Consider the following 16363-nt stretch of genomic DNA (forward strand, 5'->3'; position numbering starts at 1 on the left):
ATTTCTTCTTTTTTATATTTTCTCAATTTCTATAATTTATATTACTTTCATAAAATATTTAAGAAGCAATTTACTCATGTAACAAACATGCATGTATACTCCCTGAACTTAAATAAAAATGAAAAAACAATTTAAGAGGTATGTTGCTGAACTAAAATGCACTTAGCAAAGAGTATCCAGGATAGTGGGTAGTCTCCAAACTAGAATGTCTAAAGAGATAAACAGTAGAAAATTGAACTAGAAGAGGGAGCAAGCTGTGGCTACCTGAGAGACTACCCTGTGGAAGAAAGAGGCTCAGAGGCTGCGTTTGAGATAGAAGGCCTCAAATGGTAGAATCCAACTTTTGAGGGGCACTTATAGAGGGATAAGTATTAGGGCAATAAAAACAAGAATGTTCTGGGGTTTGGGGCATCATGGTTAAGACAGTAGAGCTCGGCTCTTCTCACTTGCTGAATGTTTTGGGTAAATTAACATTTTGTACCTCATTTACAAAAGTGTGATAATATGCCCTAATTCTCAGAATTATAGGGACAATTACATTACACGATGCATATGAAACCTCTAGAATAGTGCTTGGAGCACTCAATTAGATCTTTCCTTTCTCCCCTGTTCTAATTGGTAGGTCTGTCCAAGGATAGAAGGAGGTGAGGTCTTTGTCACGGAAAGTGTTCAAATAGAGGCACTGTGCTCCCCCAGTACCTAGAGGATAAACTTCCAAACCCAGATCTTGGCAGTCAGAGTCCTTCCTTTATGTCACCACCCATGCCTACCTCACGAATTGCCAGTTATTCCAACGGTGTGCCCTTTTCCACATCCATTGCAGACTTCTCCCCCTTTATCAAATGTGCCATGTCCTCCTCTGCCTCTGTGTGTTGCCTCCTCCCTCTGCCTGCGATCTCATCCATTCCTGTCTGGGGACTTCCTATTTACACCATGTAAGATCCACCACAGAGATCATAGATATTAATGAATTAATTTCTCTATCTGTCTTCTAAGTCCCCATAGCAATTTTTATATACCTACACTTGCCTTTGTATGTGTGTATGTTGGGGAGTTGCCTCTTACGGCAGAATGTGAGGTCCATTAGGGCATAGTCTGTGTGGAAATCCTTACTCTGTCTGTTTGGCCAATTACAGAAGGCACCCCCACATACATGCACACAAAGGTGACAAGTGTAGGTGCATAAAAAGTGCATAGATTAAATGCAGTGTGTTTATTAAATGACTTAAATTTGTAGAGGAGTGGTTAGAGAAAATGACCTCATAGTGTTATTTCCACCCGAGGTACAATAATGATTTGATTTTCCATGAAAAGTATATTACAAGTTAATAAGCAGATAATAGTGCTTACTGAGTAGAATAATTATACAAATATTAGGCATTTTAATGACTCCATTTCTTATTTCTCCAAATGATATATTATCACCATTGTGTGCTTTTCCATTGCCAATTTCTTTTAAGAAGGGCAAACTGCCAAATGCAACTCCAATCATTTAGATGTGTCTGGATTCTTGGAAACTTGACTACCCTATGTTCTCCTACAAATGGACCTTGAAAGCTTCCTTGGAGGTTGTAGCAGGGAAGCCCAGCAGCTCCTATACCTTTGACCTAAGAAGGGTTCTTCTCTATAGAGAAGCAGTGGTAAGAGGGAGAAATGACACCCATCTAGCCAGCCAGTCAGTTGAATCAATCCTGACGTTCAGTGGGGTAACAGATGTCGCAGCCAGATAGTCATCACATCCTCAATTGACAATTACTATTTAATATATATAGTCCATTTTTAATATTGTTCCTCAAAATACAATAATGCTGGCATTATCAATTTAAACAAGGTACTGAATAAAGGCAGGGCCCCACATGCTACTACAATGGGAGAGATTTTCAAATCTGTCAAATAATGTTTTGACGCCATTCACTGTGCTTATTATCACTGTGATCACAAGAAAAGAGCTTCCACAAGATGTGTTTTCTTCTCTAGAGTGATTCCTCCAGGGTGTGTGTGTGTGTGTGTGTGTGTGTGGCTGATAACCTGTATGTTGATAACCTGTATGTTGCTTCCATTAAACACTCCTTTCCCCAAAGCCCCTTCATTATTGGAATGACACACTAACACGAACAGACTCATCCTGCTCTTTTCCTGGCAACATGTTAACTGGAAATTGCAGAATCATAAAATAAATAACTAAGGCCAATCTAAAACTAAGGTGTAAAAACAGCATCCTGGCTGTCTGGGCCTCTGATTATTTTCTATTCAACTCCCTTAGTACTTCTCAGGACCTGTTGGGTTTAGAGGACACCTGAAAAACTAGTCCATACTCCAACTTTGCAGCCTCCTCCCTGCTCTTTAATCCTGGAGCCCCCAGCACATCCTCACACCCCTAGTGCTTTTGATGCAAAAGTGAATGGCAGTTCTGACACCTGGAGAATCCACCCCGATATTGTTAGAGCCTCGTCTGCTTCTGTCCTATGTTACAGAGTGGAGACCATGCAGCATTGGCCTTTGAAAGAACTGGGATTAAGCTGAAAACAATGTGCCAGTGACATTGGACTGGACATCAAAGGACCTCAAAGCTAATTCTGACCCTGCCACTACCTTATTCTGTGACCCTTGGCTAGTCTCTTAACCATTGTGTGCTTCAGGTTCTCCATCTGTAAAGTGTTGAATTTTTTCCACTCTCCAGTACAGAAACACCAACCACATGTGGCTGGCTATTTGAATTTAAATTAATTAAATTTTAATAAAATAAAAGTTCAGTTCCTCATCCATTTCAAGTTTTCATTAGCGACATGTGGCCAGTGTTTGCCATATTAGACAACACAAAACTCAACATTTCCATCACTGTAGAAAGATACAGTGAACAGAACTGCCCCAGATATCTCTTCAGATTTGCTCTAGGTTTTTATTCTGAGTTTTACTATCAAATAAAACCAAATATTGTTTTACCTTCTGGACTGTGTATTCTAGACTGTGTTTAGAGTATATCTGACTAATTTATTTCCTCCTGAGTGTTATATATAATACATTAATCAAATTCAACTCTAGTTCTGAGCAGTGCCCCTACTATATAAGACAGAACAAAAAATAAGGCTGAGTAGATAGAAAGAGATAAAGCAAGTATTCCCACAAAAGAGAGAAGACGAGAGAAGTCTCAGGCATACACCTGGTTTGTTGGGCAATGCAGGGACCCATGTACTCCTAATTCAGGCCTCAGGCAAAGTGTCTTTCCCTGTGTTTGATAAGATTAATAATGCTTTCATCCCTAGGCTCTGGAAATAAAAGGGTACCTCAGGCCCTTGAATGGCCCTTTTAGGAGAGAAATGGTGCTATAAAAACCCAGGACTTGATTCATATTTGCTTCCTCTCTCTTCTCTCTTCCTCTCTCACTCTCTTTTTCCTGCACTCTTCAACGTTTCCATCTCTTTAGACATCCACCTAAGGTGCATCATTAAAGAAAGTACCACGGCAGCACTTGGACAACTCCAGTGACTTTAATTGTCCCAGTTCCTCATAAAGGGAAGTTGCTTACCTACACCTTGCTGTAGTGCAGGGGCTTGAGATCTGGATTATTGACATTAAAATGGACTGAGTCGTGAGAAAAGCCATTCATTGTACAAACTTTCAGTTATGTAGGGTAAATAAGTTCTGAAGATATACTGTATTATATACTCAAAATTTACTGAAAGAGTAGATCTTAAATGTTCTCGTAACATTTAAGCAACAAATAAATGTAGCTATGTGAGTTGGTGGATATATTAATTAGCTTCATTGTGGCAATCATGTTACAATGTATGTATACATCAAAACCTCATGTTGTATACCATAAATATATATTAATAATTTCTTTTGTCAGTTATACCTCCATAAAGCTGGAGAATAAAAAGCTATTAATTAGAATGCATCATGGTGACAAGGGAAATTTAATAAATTTGTGCCTCTCCTTAGAGATCGGCTTATTTTTACTGACTTGCCATTTGGGTTTTGTGACCGTCACACTTGCCATTGGTTTGTATGTGGCATGACTAAGGGCAGTGGTTTGAAAACAATTATAAGTTGGGTTCTGTGGTTCATGCATGTAATCCCAGCACTTTGGGAGGCTGAGGTGAGAGGATTGCTTGAGAACAGGAATTCAAGACCAGCCTGGGGCAACAAAATGAGACTCATATGTCTATAAAAATAAATTAATTAGCTAGGTGTGTTGCTGCACACCTGTAATCTCAGCTACATGGGGAGGCTGAGGTAGGAGGATTGCTTGAGCCCACGAGTTGGAGGCTGCAGTGAGCCATGATCACACCATTGCACACCACTCACTCTGAGGTGACAGAGTGAGACCTCATCTCTAAAACCACACACATACCCACTTACACACACACACACACACACACACACACACACACACACACACAAAATGATGATATTGTACTTCTTATAACCACCAAATTATAATGGACATCCAGAAAGGTGAGGGAGCCTTGTTCCTGCTACACGATTGGAGTGTTCCCTTTTAGAAAACCTGTCCTATGGAGCATGGTGGTGCCCAAAGCCTAGAGCTCAAAGCCAGACACCTGGGCAGAGGTTCTTGAGCTGCATGACATTGTCTCGAAAACTCAGTTATCTGACCTATGAAATGAGAACAAGAAAAACTACTTCTCTATATTATTGAGTGGATTAAATTTGGTAACATAAATGAAACAGTGAATTCTAACCCCCAAATACATACAAGCTCCTATTGGATTGTTATTATGACTCTTCTTGTTATTCATAAATTCCAAATATTTTCAAAGTGTAACTTTGAATTTCATATTTCAACCCTTCACAGACTCTCTATCTGATTTGGCCAAGGAGCTTCGATTGCCCCTGTGATTTTCTTGAATATTAAATAAGTAAGCTCCTTTCATGTCTTTAATAAAGTGTTTGTTTCTTTTTCATTTTTGACCACTCCATAGTTCATAAGGCACGTTGCAGCTTTTCAAATTGTCAAATTTGTTTAATTAGCCCAGAGACCCTGCCAGGTTGGTTTTTGTCAGCTGTATAGCAGTCTCTGTGGGTGGCTTGCAAATCTCTGACCAGGGTTTTGGGGTTTTTTTAAATCATTTTACACATTTCTTTCCTTCTTTAATACGAATGAAGGAGAGACTAGATGAGCAGGAGGCAGTGGTGGGGGTGGGAGTAGGAGGGCAACGTGCTGCGGCACTGGTTGGCAAACTGGCTTTTGGACAAGAGTTACAAATTGATTACAAGTAACAGTTGGAATCCCAGGCCTGAGACATCCAGGTTTATGTGTGTGTTGCAGGTGGGGTAGAGTTCTCCTTGAGATATTTATTTACTTCAAGACCAATGTTTCATTTGCACTGAAACCTTCCTGGGTATAAGGGTTTGACATTGTTCCCTTTGAATCTTCTATTTGGTGCTTTGATAAATTTATAGCCAGGAGTAAAAGTATTGATCTGGTTACCCCAAAAGATGTTTTAGGCCAAAAACGATAGAGGTTTAAAGAGGATTTAGAGACATCCATGGGCAGTGGATTCTCAGACGGTTATTAGGGAAGCTTGCAAGGGGCGGAGGGTGGGGGTAGTTGGAATGCACCCCTTCCTTATGGTGAGTAAATGTTTTGAAGTACAAATGTGAATCCCTAAAAAATGTCAGTGGGAAACTATTAATAAAATAAACTTTTATAAACTTTTATACTTCGAATGGTAACTGGTAATTGTTATTACCTTACTCTCATTCCAGTTATCAATACTCTACCTACCGAGAGTAACACCAGACCCTATACCGGGACCTAGTCTAGCTTCCTGGCTGTTAGATACCTTGCAAGGAGTAGACGCTCAATAAATGTTTTCTGAATGAATGAGATTAAATACAGATTATTAGAAATGGTGCTGGAGAAGAAGCCAATGAAAGTGTGTGAGTTTTATCAAGTTGGTTTTATAAGATTGTTACCTTTTAATTAAAGAAAAAGACTTGGTGGTAAAATCCGATAATCAGATTGGATTGATTTTTAACAAATGCTTAGTATAAAATATCAGGTATGAATCACTAGCTACTTGTAGCTTACACTGGCAAGTTGCTGTTTATACTAAGGCAGAGAGGGACCTGCTTTCATTGGTTTAACACAGGATTGAAGCTTTATAGCATGCCTTTGGGGCCACATTTTTGTACATACCGCTGGCCCCAGTGTTCATACAGAGTTTAGAAAGTTCTGCTTTTCATCAGTCAAATATCCTTTTAGAAAAAAAAAATACCTCTCACTTGTGCTGTGTTTTTGCCACTGTTAATATGGAATACAGATGCTATTTATTTTCCGTTATTTGGAGGAATTGTAGAGAAAAACGAATCTGGGGAGAGGAGTTACTGTCCAGGCATTCAGAAATACTCAACCTATTAGGGGTTTGGAATACTTGGAGGGGGCTTTCTGAATCAATTTCACTGTGACTTGGTAGTGGTTTTGATGTTGTTAAATTCAGGCTACTGCAAGGAATTTGATACCTCTGTTGGTTTATTTTATTTTATTGAGGGGTGTCTGTGGGTGGGGGGTGGGAGAGAGGGCCTGGTGTTCAGTAGTTAGACTGTCATCTTGTGATAGATTTGTTAGTTAATTTCATGTGAATGGGACAAACCAGTTCTCTTTCATCCCCCTGGCACTGTGATTCTAAGATTGAAATAGCTGTTTCAGAGGAAAGACAATTCCATGCAAATCATATTGGATGGAGTTTCAGCTATATTAGCGACCTGGTACCTTATTTTTACTGAGCTCAGGAATAATGAGAGACCAAAGCTATAGCCAAGTTCTTCACTGGAGGCTTCTTTCCATGAAAATAGATATTACTTCTTTATTCCCCAGCAATTGAGCCTTTGTCCCTTCTAAAAGCAGTTGTCATGAACTCCTCATTACCATTTTTCTTAACGTGATAAGTGTAAACTACAAGAAAGCTATATTGTTTGAAAAGCTACAGCAGCCCTTAGAAATGGAATACTAACATGCCTTGTGTAATTCTTTGAAAAGCCTTAGACTGAGGATTGTGTGAAATGTATCCTTCTGTCCCCCTTTGCCTAGAGTTGTCATTCTCTAGTACCTTTCACTTATAGCATAAGCTGGTTTTCTAAAGGACTGCTGTGTTGCTGCATCGACACCATATCTCTCCAACAATGTGAAATCAACAAATCCCTTTAGCAATTTCTGAAACATATAACAAATTGTGCATTATTCTCTAAAAAAAAATTAACTTTGATGGGCTTATTTTATTTCTACTTCGAATGGTAACTGGTAATTGTTATTACCTTACTCTCATTCCAGTTATCAATACTCTACCTACCGAGAGTAACACCAGACCCTGTACCGGGACCTAGTCTAGCTTCCTGGCTGTTAGATACCTTGCAAGGAGTAGATGCTCAATAAATGTTTTCTGAATGAATGAAATCAAATACAGATTATTAGAAATGGTGCTGGAGAAGAAGCCAATGAAAGTGTGTGAGTTTTATCAAGTTGGTTTGCCTGAGTTTGTGCTAAAGGAGCAAATTGGAAGGTAACCATTAAGAAATATCTCATGCTGTGAGGATATAGCATGTCATTCCGTCTTGTGAAGTGACTCTGAAAGAAAAAAAAAAAAAAACATGGCTGTAGTGTTATGAAAGCCTGGTGAATTATCTCAAATCAGTATATTTTAAGTGATGGTCATTGGATGTAATTGATGGGAAAATAATTTGAAACAGAAGAGCTGGAAATTCAACAGTGCAGTTAAAAATCACCTTTGAAAAGAGTTACAATGATCTGATGTCAAAATTAGCTTAAGAATGTAAGAAACAATTTTAAGGGCTAGAAATGTTAAGAACTGGCCCTCAAGAAACCCCAGAATCCTCAGATACCTGAACTGGACCACTTAACAAAAGCCCTCTAGCTTGATTCCCTTTTTGCTACTGCTTTTTGCAGAACAGTTTCTCAGTGGCCAGTTCTTACATTTCTAACCTTTGAAATTGTGTTAATTCTGCCTGTACCAAACAAGGCAAACAATTCAATGTTGTTCAATCTGATAACATTTCCTAGTGGGGTGTTCAGTCTTCTATTCTGACGGGTTCAACCTAATTTAGACAAAGACGAAGGTCTTAATAAAGATTAAAATTTACAAGGCAATCGTGTTTAGGGAGTCAAATACCGTTAGTTAGATAGCTGTGGCCTCAGGTTGCTGCTGCTGAAACCTTTTGCTGAACTAAAAAGGTCTGGTTGAATTCTGCCCGGTATATCACTATAGTGCTCCGTTCCCTCATATTTACCTTTGGAGACCTTTCTTTGCAGTGTCTGAATGTAGAATGCCCGAGGAGTAATGGGGCCAAAAAAAGTTGCATGAATAGTCCCTGCACATGGTCATATATGTTTCCTGTTTCAGTGGGTGAAATGGAATTGATTGCATCTGGCAATGGCAAGAAGATGGCTTGATTGATTTCCTGATTGAGTACACAGTGGAGATTCAGAATACTGATCACTATACTTCCCAATTGTACATTATAATTAGGGCTCTTTTTCAATGAAACTCTTGGTTGGGTCTGCCAGGATGAAGGCAGCCAATGTGAGCTGAACTTTTTGCATGTACAGTCCTGGGTCCGAAGGAGAATATTTATAGATTCCCTTAAACAAATGCCAGCACTAAAGAGTTTGAATAAAGAATTCAATTATTTATTTGAAGAAACATCACTAGGGTTTTTATACCATGCCATTGAAATCATAAATTAGTGTTAGAAACTTTTAAAAGAATTGCATTTTGCGTTGACCCATTGTTATGCCATGGCCAAGAGGTTATGTTTAATGTAACAGTTGATTTTACACTTCATCTCTATGAGCACTTGCATGGAAATCAGAGGAGCAATCTCAGGAGACTGTCTTAACAGCATTCCAAACAGAAGAATATTCATTCAATTGAATGGAACAGAGTTTTGACCACTAGAGAAGCTTGGCAGGAATGGTTAGTGATCAAGCCCAGGAAACTCTATGGGTTCCACTGTTGTTAGATTTTCTAAGAGCTCAGCAAACAATCAGACAAATTGGGCTGTTAGCTGTCTCACTGTGAGACAATAGGCTCCCCCTCAGCGTGTTCCCCCCACCCCATCCCTGGGAGAATGATAAATTTCCTTAGCCAGTTTAGTCAGCCGTGTTTACATGTCATGTAAAACAACTGCTCCAGATTCAGTTTTGCATCTTCTCATATATATCTTTGACTTTACAGAAGTGAAGTGTATGATTATCTCGTTAGGTAAAGCAGTACAGTTGGTTCACAACACCCACTCCGCCACCTTTTAGGAATCCCTTTTCACTTCTCTAGGCAGAGGACATTTCCTCTTCAGAGATGAACTGCTCACTGCCTTCTAAGGCAGTAGGCTCCATGATCGGAAAGCTCACGTGATTGGAAATTTTCTTAGTTTGAGCTAAAATTGGTCCTCTGATAACTTTACCCATACAGCCAGTCCTAACTTCTTGGTTCACAAAGTAGGTCTCAAATGTCTTTCATATGAAAGACTTTCATGGATTTGAAGACACTCCTCACTCTCCCTTTTCTGTGGACTAAACTTGCCCTGTTTCTTTAATGTGTATGTATACATGAGATGAGCTTTCCAAGCTCTTACCCTTCTGGTAGCTGTCCCTTAGACAGTATTCCCATGCCCCCACTGAGATGGGACATCCAGGAGAGCGCTCTGAGAGGACCCTGAGAGGAAAAAGATCATTAACTCTTCCCACATGCCCTACTTCCCTCCAGGGGGAATTTCATTTGGAATAGCCAAGCTCCCTGATCCTCAGCAAAGGGCCCCTGTCCTTCTGAAGCCTGCCTGAGGGGCTCTAGTAGGAGAAGCAGGCAAGTTCCTGTGTCTGTAGAGGCTGCACAGCAGCCTGGCTACATTCTGGTGCACCATACTGGGAGCAGCAGCCTGTGCAGATCACATCCAGCTCCCTGAATCCTTTTACAAATGGCTGTGTGGCTCCCTCCATGGACCCATCTTAACCCTACTCCTGCTATTGTTGTCCATTTCCTATTAACAGCCCCACTGCTGCTGCAGATAAGGGTGCTAATGCCCCTGCCTGGCTCTGCTGTCCTATCAGGGAGGAGCAGAGCATCCAACAGGCCGGTTAGCAATTGATAGCAGATTGAGGGCCAAGGAAGGATTTGTTTGCTGCTCTCCTGAACCCTAGCCCCAGGGCAGCCCTTTCTAGGCATCCTAAGGGCCCTTGTGCCTTATTCCCTTGCAACCTGGTGCTTAGCTGCTTCATTCCCTCATTTCTGGCTCCTCACAGAACTGTCAAGAATCATGGATGCAAAGGGTCTAAATCATTCATTCAAACAAATTAGGTCTTTCTGGGAAGTCATTGACACCTCCTCCACACACGCACACACATATATGTTTTCGTAAATGCGTAAGGACCTTTAGATAAATAAACAGATTCAGCAGCGTCATAAGAAGACCTCACTCACAAATGTTTTCAGGTTTAATTTAGTTTTGGAGATGGAAAGATGCTGATGTTTCTTCATCCTTAGTCTGTCATGGCTTGTAAAGCTACTCAGTAGGATACCTTTTGGGAGTACACAATCTGTAAAGCAAAACTAAAAAATAAAAGAAGGAAAGAAAAGAAAAACTGAAGGAAGGAGGGAAGAAGGAAGGAAGCAAGGAAGGGAGGGCCCTTCTAATGGAAGTCAGACACCAAGATTAGTTACCATGACTCAGTTACCATGACTCGTTTGTCCTTTACTTCTGATTTCCTGTGAAAATATTGATGAACTTGAACCCGATTTTGCAGATGTATTCTTCTATTCAACCATATTTTTATTTGAGCCACTCAGCTGTTCACGCTTATTCTTAATCATGAGAATTTGTGAATACTTCCAAAATTGCATTTATTACGTTCTTGGTATTTTAGTAGAGGGAAAGGAGAAAGGTGTATGCGAGCTCCATCTTGAGTCTTGGGCAGATCCCAAGCTGCCTGGTTGCTAAGTCAAGGCATGCAGGCTCATACTGACAATGCCATAGCCACACCTGTGGGGCTGGTAGCAATGAAGTTTGAATTTGTACAACACTATATGGTTTCCAAAGCCCTTACACACTTATTCATTTGCTTTCCCTTATGTCAAGCCTGTGAGGTAGGCAGAACAGGTAGAATCAGAGATGAACAGTATTGCTAACTGGGAGAACTAGAGGCCATCCAAGTCAAAGCCCACATGTTATAAGCAGGAAAGCTGAGGCCCAGAATGGACAAGCAACTTGACCAGGGCCACCCACATAGCTTTTGACAGAGCTAGGCTTGAATTAAGTTCTCCCTATCTTAATACTTAGCCCAAGTTGCTTTTGGGGCTCTCTCTGAGTATCACAACAACAATGAAATATGTGAACTATCATCATCATTAGCATTCATTAAGGTGGTCATTTGAACAATCACCCTAATCATCTCTTCAGTTTGAGCTCTTTTGCAGTAAGTATCTTAATATTTATGCTTAACCTAAACACACCATTTGAACAGCTACTATGTGCCAGGTATAATGATAGCCTATAAAAGGGATACACACACACTCACACACACATAACACACATGTGTGCTCACAAACACTGCTCCTCTCACTTCAATCATTGAAGCCTTTTCCAAATGCCTAGCACAGTGACTTTCCCCACCACCTTGTTCTCTGCACCTTTGCTCATTCCCCTCTTAAGGTGATTCACATGTCAGGCAGGGAACACTTCAAAAAGAGGTCCTTGACTTAAAAAAGAGGTCCTTGACTTTATCCTTTCCATGTCCCAGTGACTGGCTCATAATGGCTACACACACCTGTAATCCCAGCACTTTGGGAGGCCGAGGCAGACAGATCACAAAGTCAGGAGTTTGAGACTAGCCTGGCCAACATGGTGAAACCCTGTGTCTACTAAAAAATACAAAAATTAGCCAAGCAGGGTGGCACGCACCTGTAGTCCCAGCTACTCGGGAGGCTGAGGCAGGAGAATCGCTGGAACACGGGAGGCGCAGGTTGCATTGAGCCAAGATGGCGCCACTGCACTCCAACCTGGGCAACAAAGTGAGACTCCATCTCAAAAAAAAAAAAAAAAAGAAAAAAAAATTAGTAGAACAAATGCAAAGAATCCACCAAACAGATCTGCCATTTGCTGTGTGACCTTGGACAAGCCACTTTACCTCTTTGTGCTTCGATTTCTTGTCTGTGAAAAGGGTGTGAGGCTAATCCCTGCCTGTTTAGTTTCTGGTACAAAAAGACCAACCAGTTACTTATTACACACTAGGCAGGAGATATACAAAGGTGAATAAGGTAAGGCTTGTGACAACATACTAGTTACTTGAGACAACAGCTATTCAGGTAGCTGTGTGTTAGATGAGTACAGGATCCATTTGAGATTAGCAAAGCCTGGAACACAGACTGTCTTTTGCCCTTCAGCCTGTGGCATACCCAGCTTTTTTGTCTAAATTGGGCAAAGCAAGGATATCTACAAGTGGTTTTGGATTTGTTTTGACTCCTAGCCATGACCTATTGTATGGATAATATGGTGGAAATTTTAACCTTTTGTGATTTTGTGGGGTTTGACTTTGGAGTCTTCATATCACATTAATATAGTGTCTTCCTATTATTAGAAGTTATGTAGAATGCTCTATCACTTATGAAATCTATTCTTTGCTAAATACTAAAAGATAAAACAGTATTCCTTAGTCTTTTCTTCATTATCCATGTTAGTCAATCTTACAAAGGGACACATATTTGTTATAGTGGAAAGTGTGCACTCTTGTACCAGTAATCAACCTTCACTTGCTACTAAATGTAAGGCTGTGTATAAGTGACCTCACCTCTTGGAACCCCTATTACCTCAGTTGCCCATTGGGAATATGAATCCCTGCTTGCTTTCTCTCTCTCTCTCTCTGTCTCTCTCTCTCTCTCTCTCTCTAAAAGTATCAAAGGATCCCAAACATAAGTCCGTGCTTCTTTGTGGAAGTTCAGACCAGTCTTCGATGTGTGTGTGTGTGTGTGTGTGTGTGTGTGTGACTTATTTTTGTTAAAACAGAAGTGATTCTTGGTGTTGTATACAGGTACTCATCATTGGGTCTTGTTATAAAAACTGTGGCAACATTTTGGGAGCAGGGGTTCATCCCTACTTCATGACTGGGTGAAGGATTAGTAAAGTTGGGTAAGAATGCATAGGTGTCTTATCTTAGGAATAGCAAGAACATAAAATAGATTAATATCCTTCAAGTGTTAATGAAAAGGAAAACAATGGAATATCTGCTGTGAGCGTGCCACACTTTACAAGTCTAACTCATTTTGAGAAGTGAAAGAGCTTGCTTGCTCCAGAGTCCTTTGCAGAAGATATTCTTTCAGGAAATTATATTCCTTTCAACTACATCCTGCCTACTGTAATCAAATGCATCAGCGGTAACACGGACTCAGTGTGCTGTTTCATGAAATTTCACATTTTCAAATACAGTTTGAAATCAGTTGTAATTGTAAATGCAGAAGTTTGCGCAGTTCCATGTGGATTGGCTAACAGGGTGGTGCACTCCACTGGTAGTTCAAGATAATCAGATTCTGCCTCCGAGTAAACACAGAAAACCTAGGGGAAATGGTACACCTTTGAGAAGTGACTTGATTCTTCCCGGTGTCTGAAACACCTTTTAATAAACCCAGAGACACACCTCTAAAATCAGTGGTGAAAGGGGATAAAACCAAGCCTCTAATCAATTTAGGCATACCCAGTAGTTGCTGAAAACAGACAACACTCCTTTTCCTGGAAGAGACTTACTGCTGTTTTATTGACTCTGGCTAAATGTGAACTATATTTTATTTATTTTGAAAAAAAATTATTTTAATTGACAAAAATTGTATATACTTGTGGGGTAAAACATGATGTTTTGATATGTATATACATCATGGAATGATTACATCAAGTTAATTTACATATCCATCACCTCACATACTTTTTTTTTTTTTTTGAGACAGAGTCTCGCTCTGTCACCAAGATGGAGTGCAGTGGCACAATCTCGGTACACAGCAACCTCTGCCTCCCAGGTTCAAGCAATTCTCCTGCCTCAGCCTCCCAAGTAGCTGAGACTATAGGCACATGCCACCATGCCCAACTAATTTTTGTATTTTTGGTAGACACGAGGTTTCACCATGTTGGCCAGGATGGTCTTGATCTCTTGACCTCGTGATCTGCCCACCTCAGCCTCCCAAAGTGTTGGAATTACAGGCATGAGCCTCCATACCCAGTCCACCTCACATACTTTTTTATGGTGAGAGCAATTTAAACTCTGGCTTAGCAATTTTCAAGTATACAGTACATTATTACTATAAATAACTGTAGTCACCATGTTATGCAACTGATCTTCAGAACTTGCTCCTTCAAACTGAAACTTTGTACCCTTATACCAACATCTCCCCCATCCCAAGCTATATATTTTAAATGATCTGACTGTTTTGGAGACCAGCTTTAATCAGGAGAAACCATCTAAATTGTAAAAGAGATCATTGAGTATTTTTAAAACTCAGAGTAATTAGAATTCAGCTTTAAACTGTTGTCACATATATTTACTTTGCGGCCAGTTTTGATGAATACATGAGTAGGATTTGTCATGAATTTTATCAACTGGATACAAATGCACAACTCAAAAACACTTGAAAGTAGTCTATCTCTTGAGTAGGTTAAGCATCTCCTCTAAATTGTGTATGCATTTTAATGTACTTACCTCCTCCTTTTAAATAGTGCTATGTAAAATTCAATCTTTGTCAGAATAATACTTACAAATTCTGCTTCAGCAGTGCCACTGTGAATGAATCTGTGAAGTATCTACTTGCATTGCAGCTCTTCATACATCAAAGACTTTTTGAACTGAGTAATTATAGAAGGAAAAAAACCTTGTTTTAGTGCTACCTGAGAGTTCTTATTAATATTACCTTTGAAATGACTAATTATGTTACTTATAAAAGCTGGAAAAAAAACAGGTATTATGTAACTTACTCATTAAAAAAGACTTTCATAAATTTCGATCCCCTCCATCCCTCCCCAAATCCCTACTTTATTTCTGTCATGACGTTTTTTAATGCTTAATGTTTATATAAGAAAATGACGACTCCAACACATACTGACTCCCTCCTGCTTCACAAAACTTATCATCTTTCTGTTGCTGGGATTTTGAGCATGTGATTCAATTATCCTTGCTCTTAGCGTAAAGCATGTTGGCCACATGCCCTAAGACTCAAGTAAGATTTGAACAACACCTCTTTCAAACTGAGTATTTGAAAGAGCTGAGAGGGTGCCCCTGCTGATAACAGAGGGTGGGAGCCTAAGGGGCTTTTCCTGTTTTGAGACTTGAACTCACAAATACACTGTCTATGTGTATGGCTGTGTGGAACTGAGCTACCAATCACATAGTAACCTCTATGAATGAGGAAGAATTCCCCTCAGCGGCTTCATCTTTGCATGGAAAAACCCACAGTATGTGCATCATGGGTCACTATCTGTTGGGCTGTATCAAGAGAAGATGAGTATCAGAAGGCAGTGACAGTACTGTCCTCCCTTGAGCTGACAGATCACACCTGGAACAGGATACCATGAGTTAGAAGAGCCCCAGGCAATCTGGAGTTCCTCCTGGAAGCACCAAAGATAGTGACAGAGTACAGAAATTGAGCGTTAGAAGAAAAGTTGAAGGTTCCCAATAAATGAATTAACAAGCTGAGAATGTCTCAACCTGGAGAAGAGACAATGCCAGGGGATAGGATTACTATCTTCCAACAGCTGAAGGTTTGTCATTCAAAAGAAGGAGGAGATGCATTCTGTGCAGCTCCAAAATACAATATATAGGTAGAACTTCCTGGGGAACAAGTTTTTAACTCACAAAAAAAGGCAAAATAGCCTGATCAGGCTGTCTCAACATGGAGCAGGCTGCTTCAAGCAGTAGCAAGCTCCCTGTCACTGGCAGTGTGCAAGCATCTGCTGGATAGTCCAAATGACTTTAAATTCACCTTAAATATTAGGTCAGTTAAGTTAGTATTTATAAAGGACCTACCCTGTTTAGTGCCAAGAAAGGGCTTGATTTTTTATGTGCTCTGAAATAAAGTTGCTTTATTTTTCCTCATTAGGAGATGACCCATTCCTGGCCTACTCCTCTCACTTCCATGCATACTGCTGGACACTCTGAGCAGAACACATTTTCCATCCCAGGACAGGTCAGTTCTCTTCCTTCCTGCATTTTTCTTTGTCTTATTTTAATTATACCAAACTTCCAGTTGGATTCTCAGTGACAAAAATGGCCTTGGTCTTCTAGTGCCATAAAATCTCGACTGTCTCTCTCTTGCCCCTCAGAATAGCAATATAAAATAATTTTATTGAAAGTGAGTCT

At 40.1% G+C, this 16363-nt stretch overlaps 1 protein-coding gene across 1 annotated transcript in view; it reads left to right on the forward strand.

Annotated features, from left to right (window-relative positions):
• The window catches only part of AFF2 (ALF transcription elongation factor 2), a 402781-nt gene that overhangs the window by 214613 nt on the left and 171805 nt on the right, over positions 1 to 16363 (forward strand). The window contains exon 5 of the mRNA XM_017882824.1: positions 16104 to 16190. Within this exon, the coding sequence (XP_017738313.1) occupies positions 16104 to 16190 (87 nt within the window). The remainder of the gene's footprint in view (positions 1 to 16103; positions 16191 to 16363) is intronic.

This window comes from Rhinopithecus bieti, unplaced genomic scaffold (genome assembly GCF_001698545.2).
Source record: "Rhinopithecus bieti isolate Rb0 unplaced genomic scaffold, ASM169854v2 scaffold_13744, whole genome shotgun sequence".
Lineage (NCBI taxonomy): Eukaryota > Metazoa > Chordata > Mammalia > Primates > Cercopithecidae > Rhinopithecus > Rhinopithecus bieti.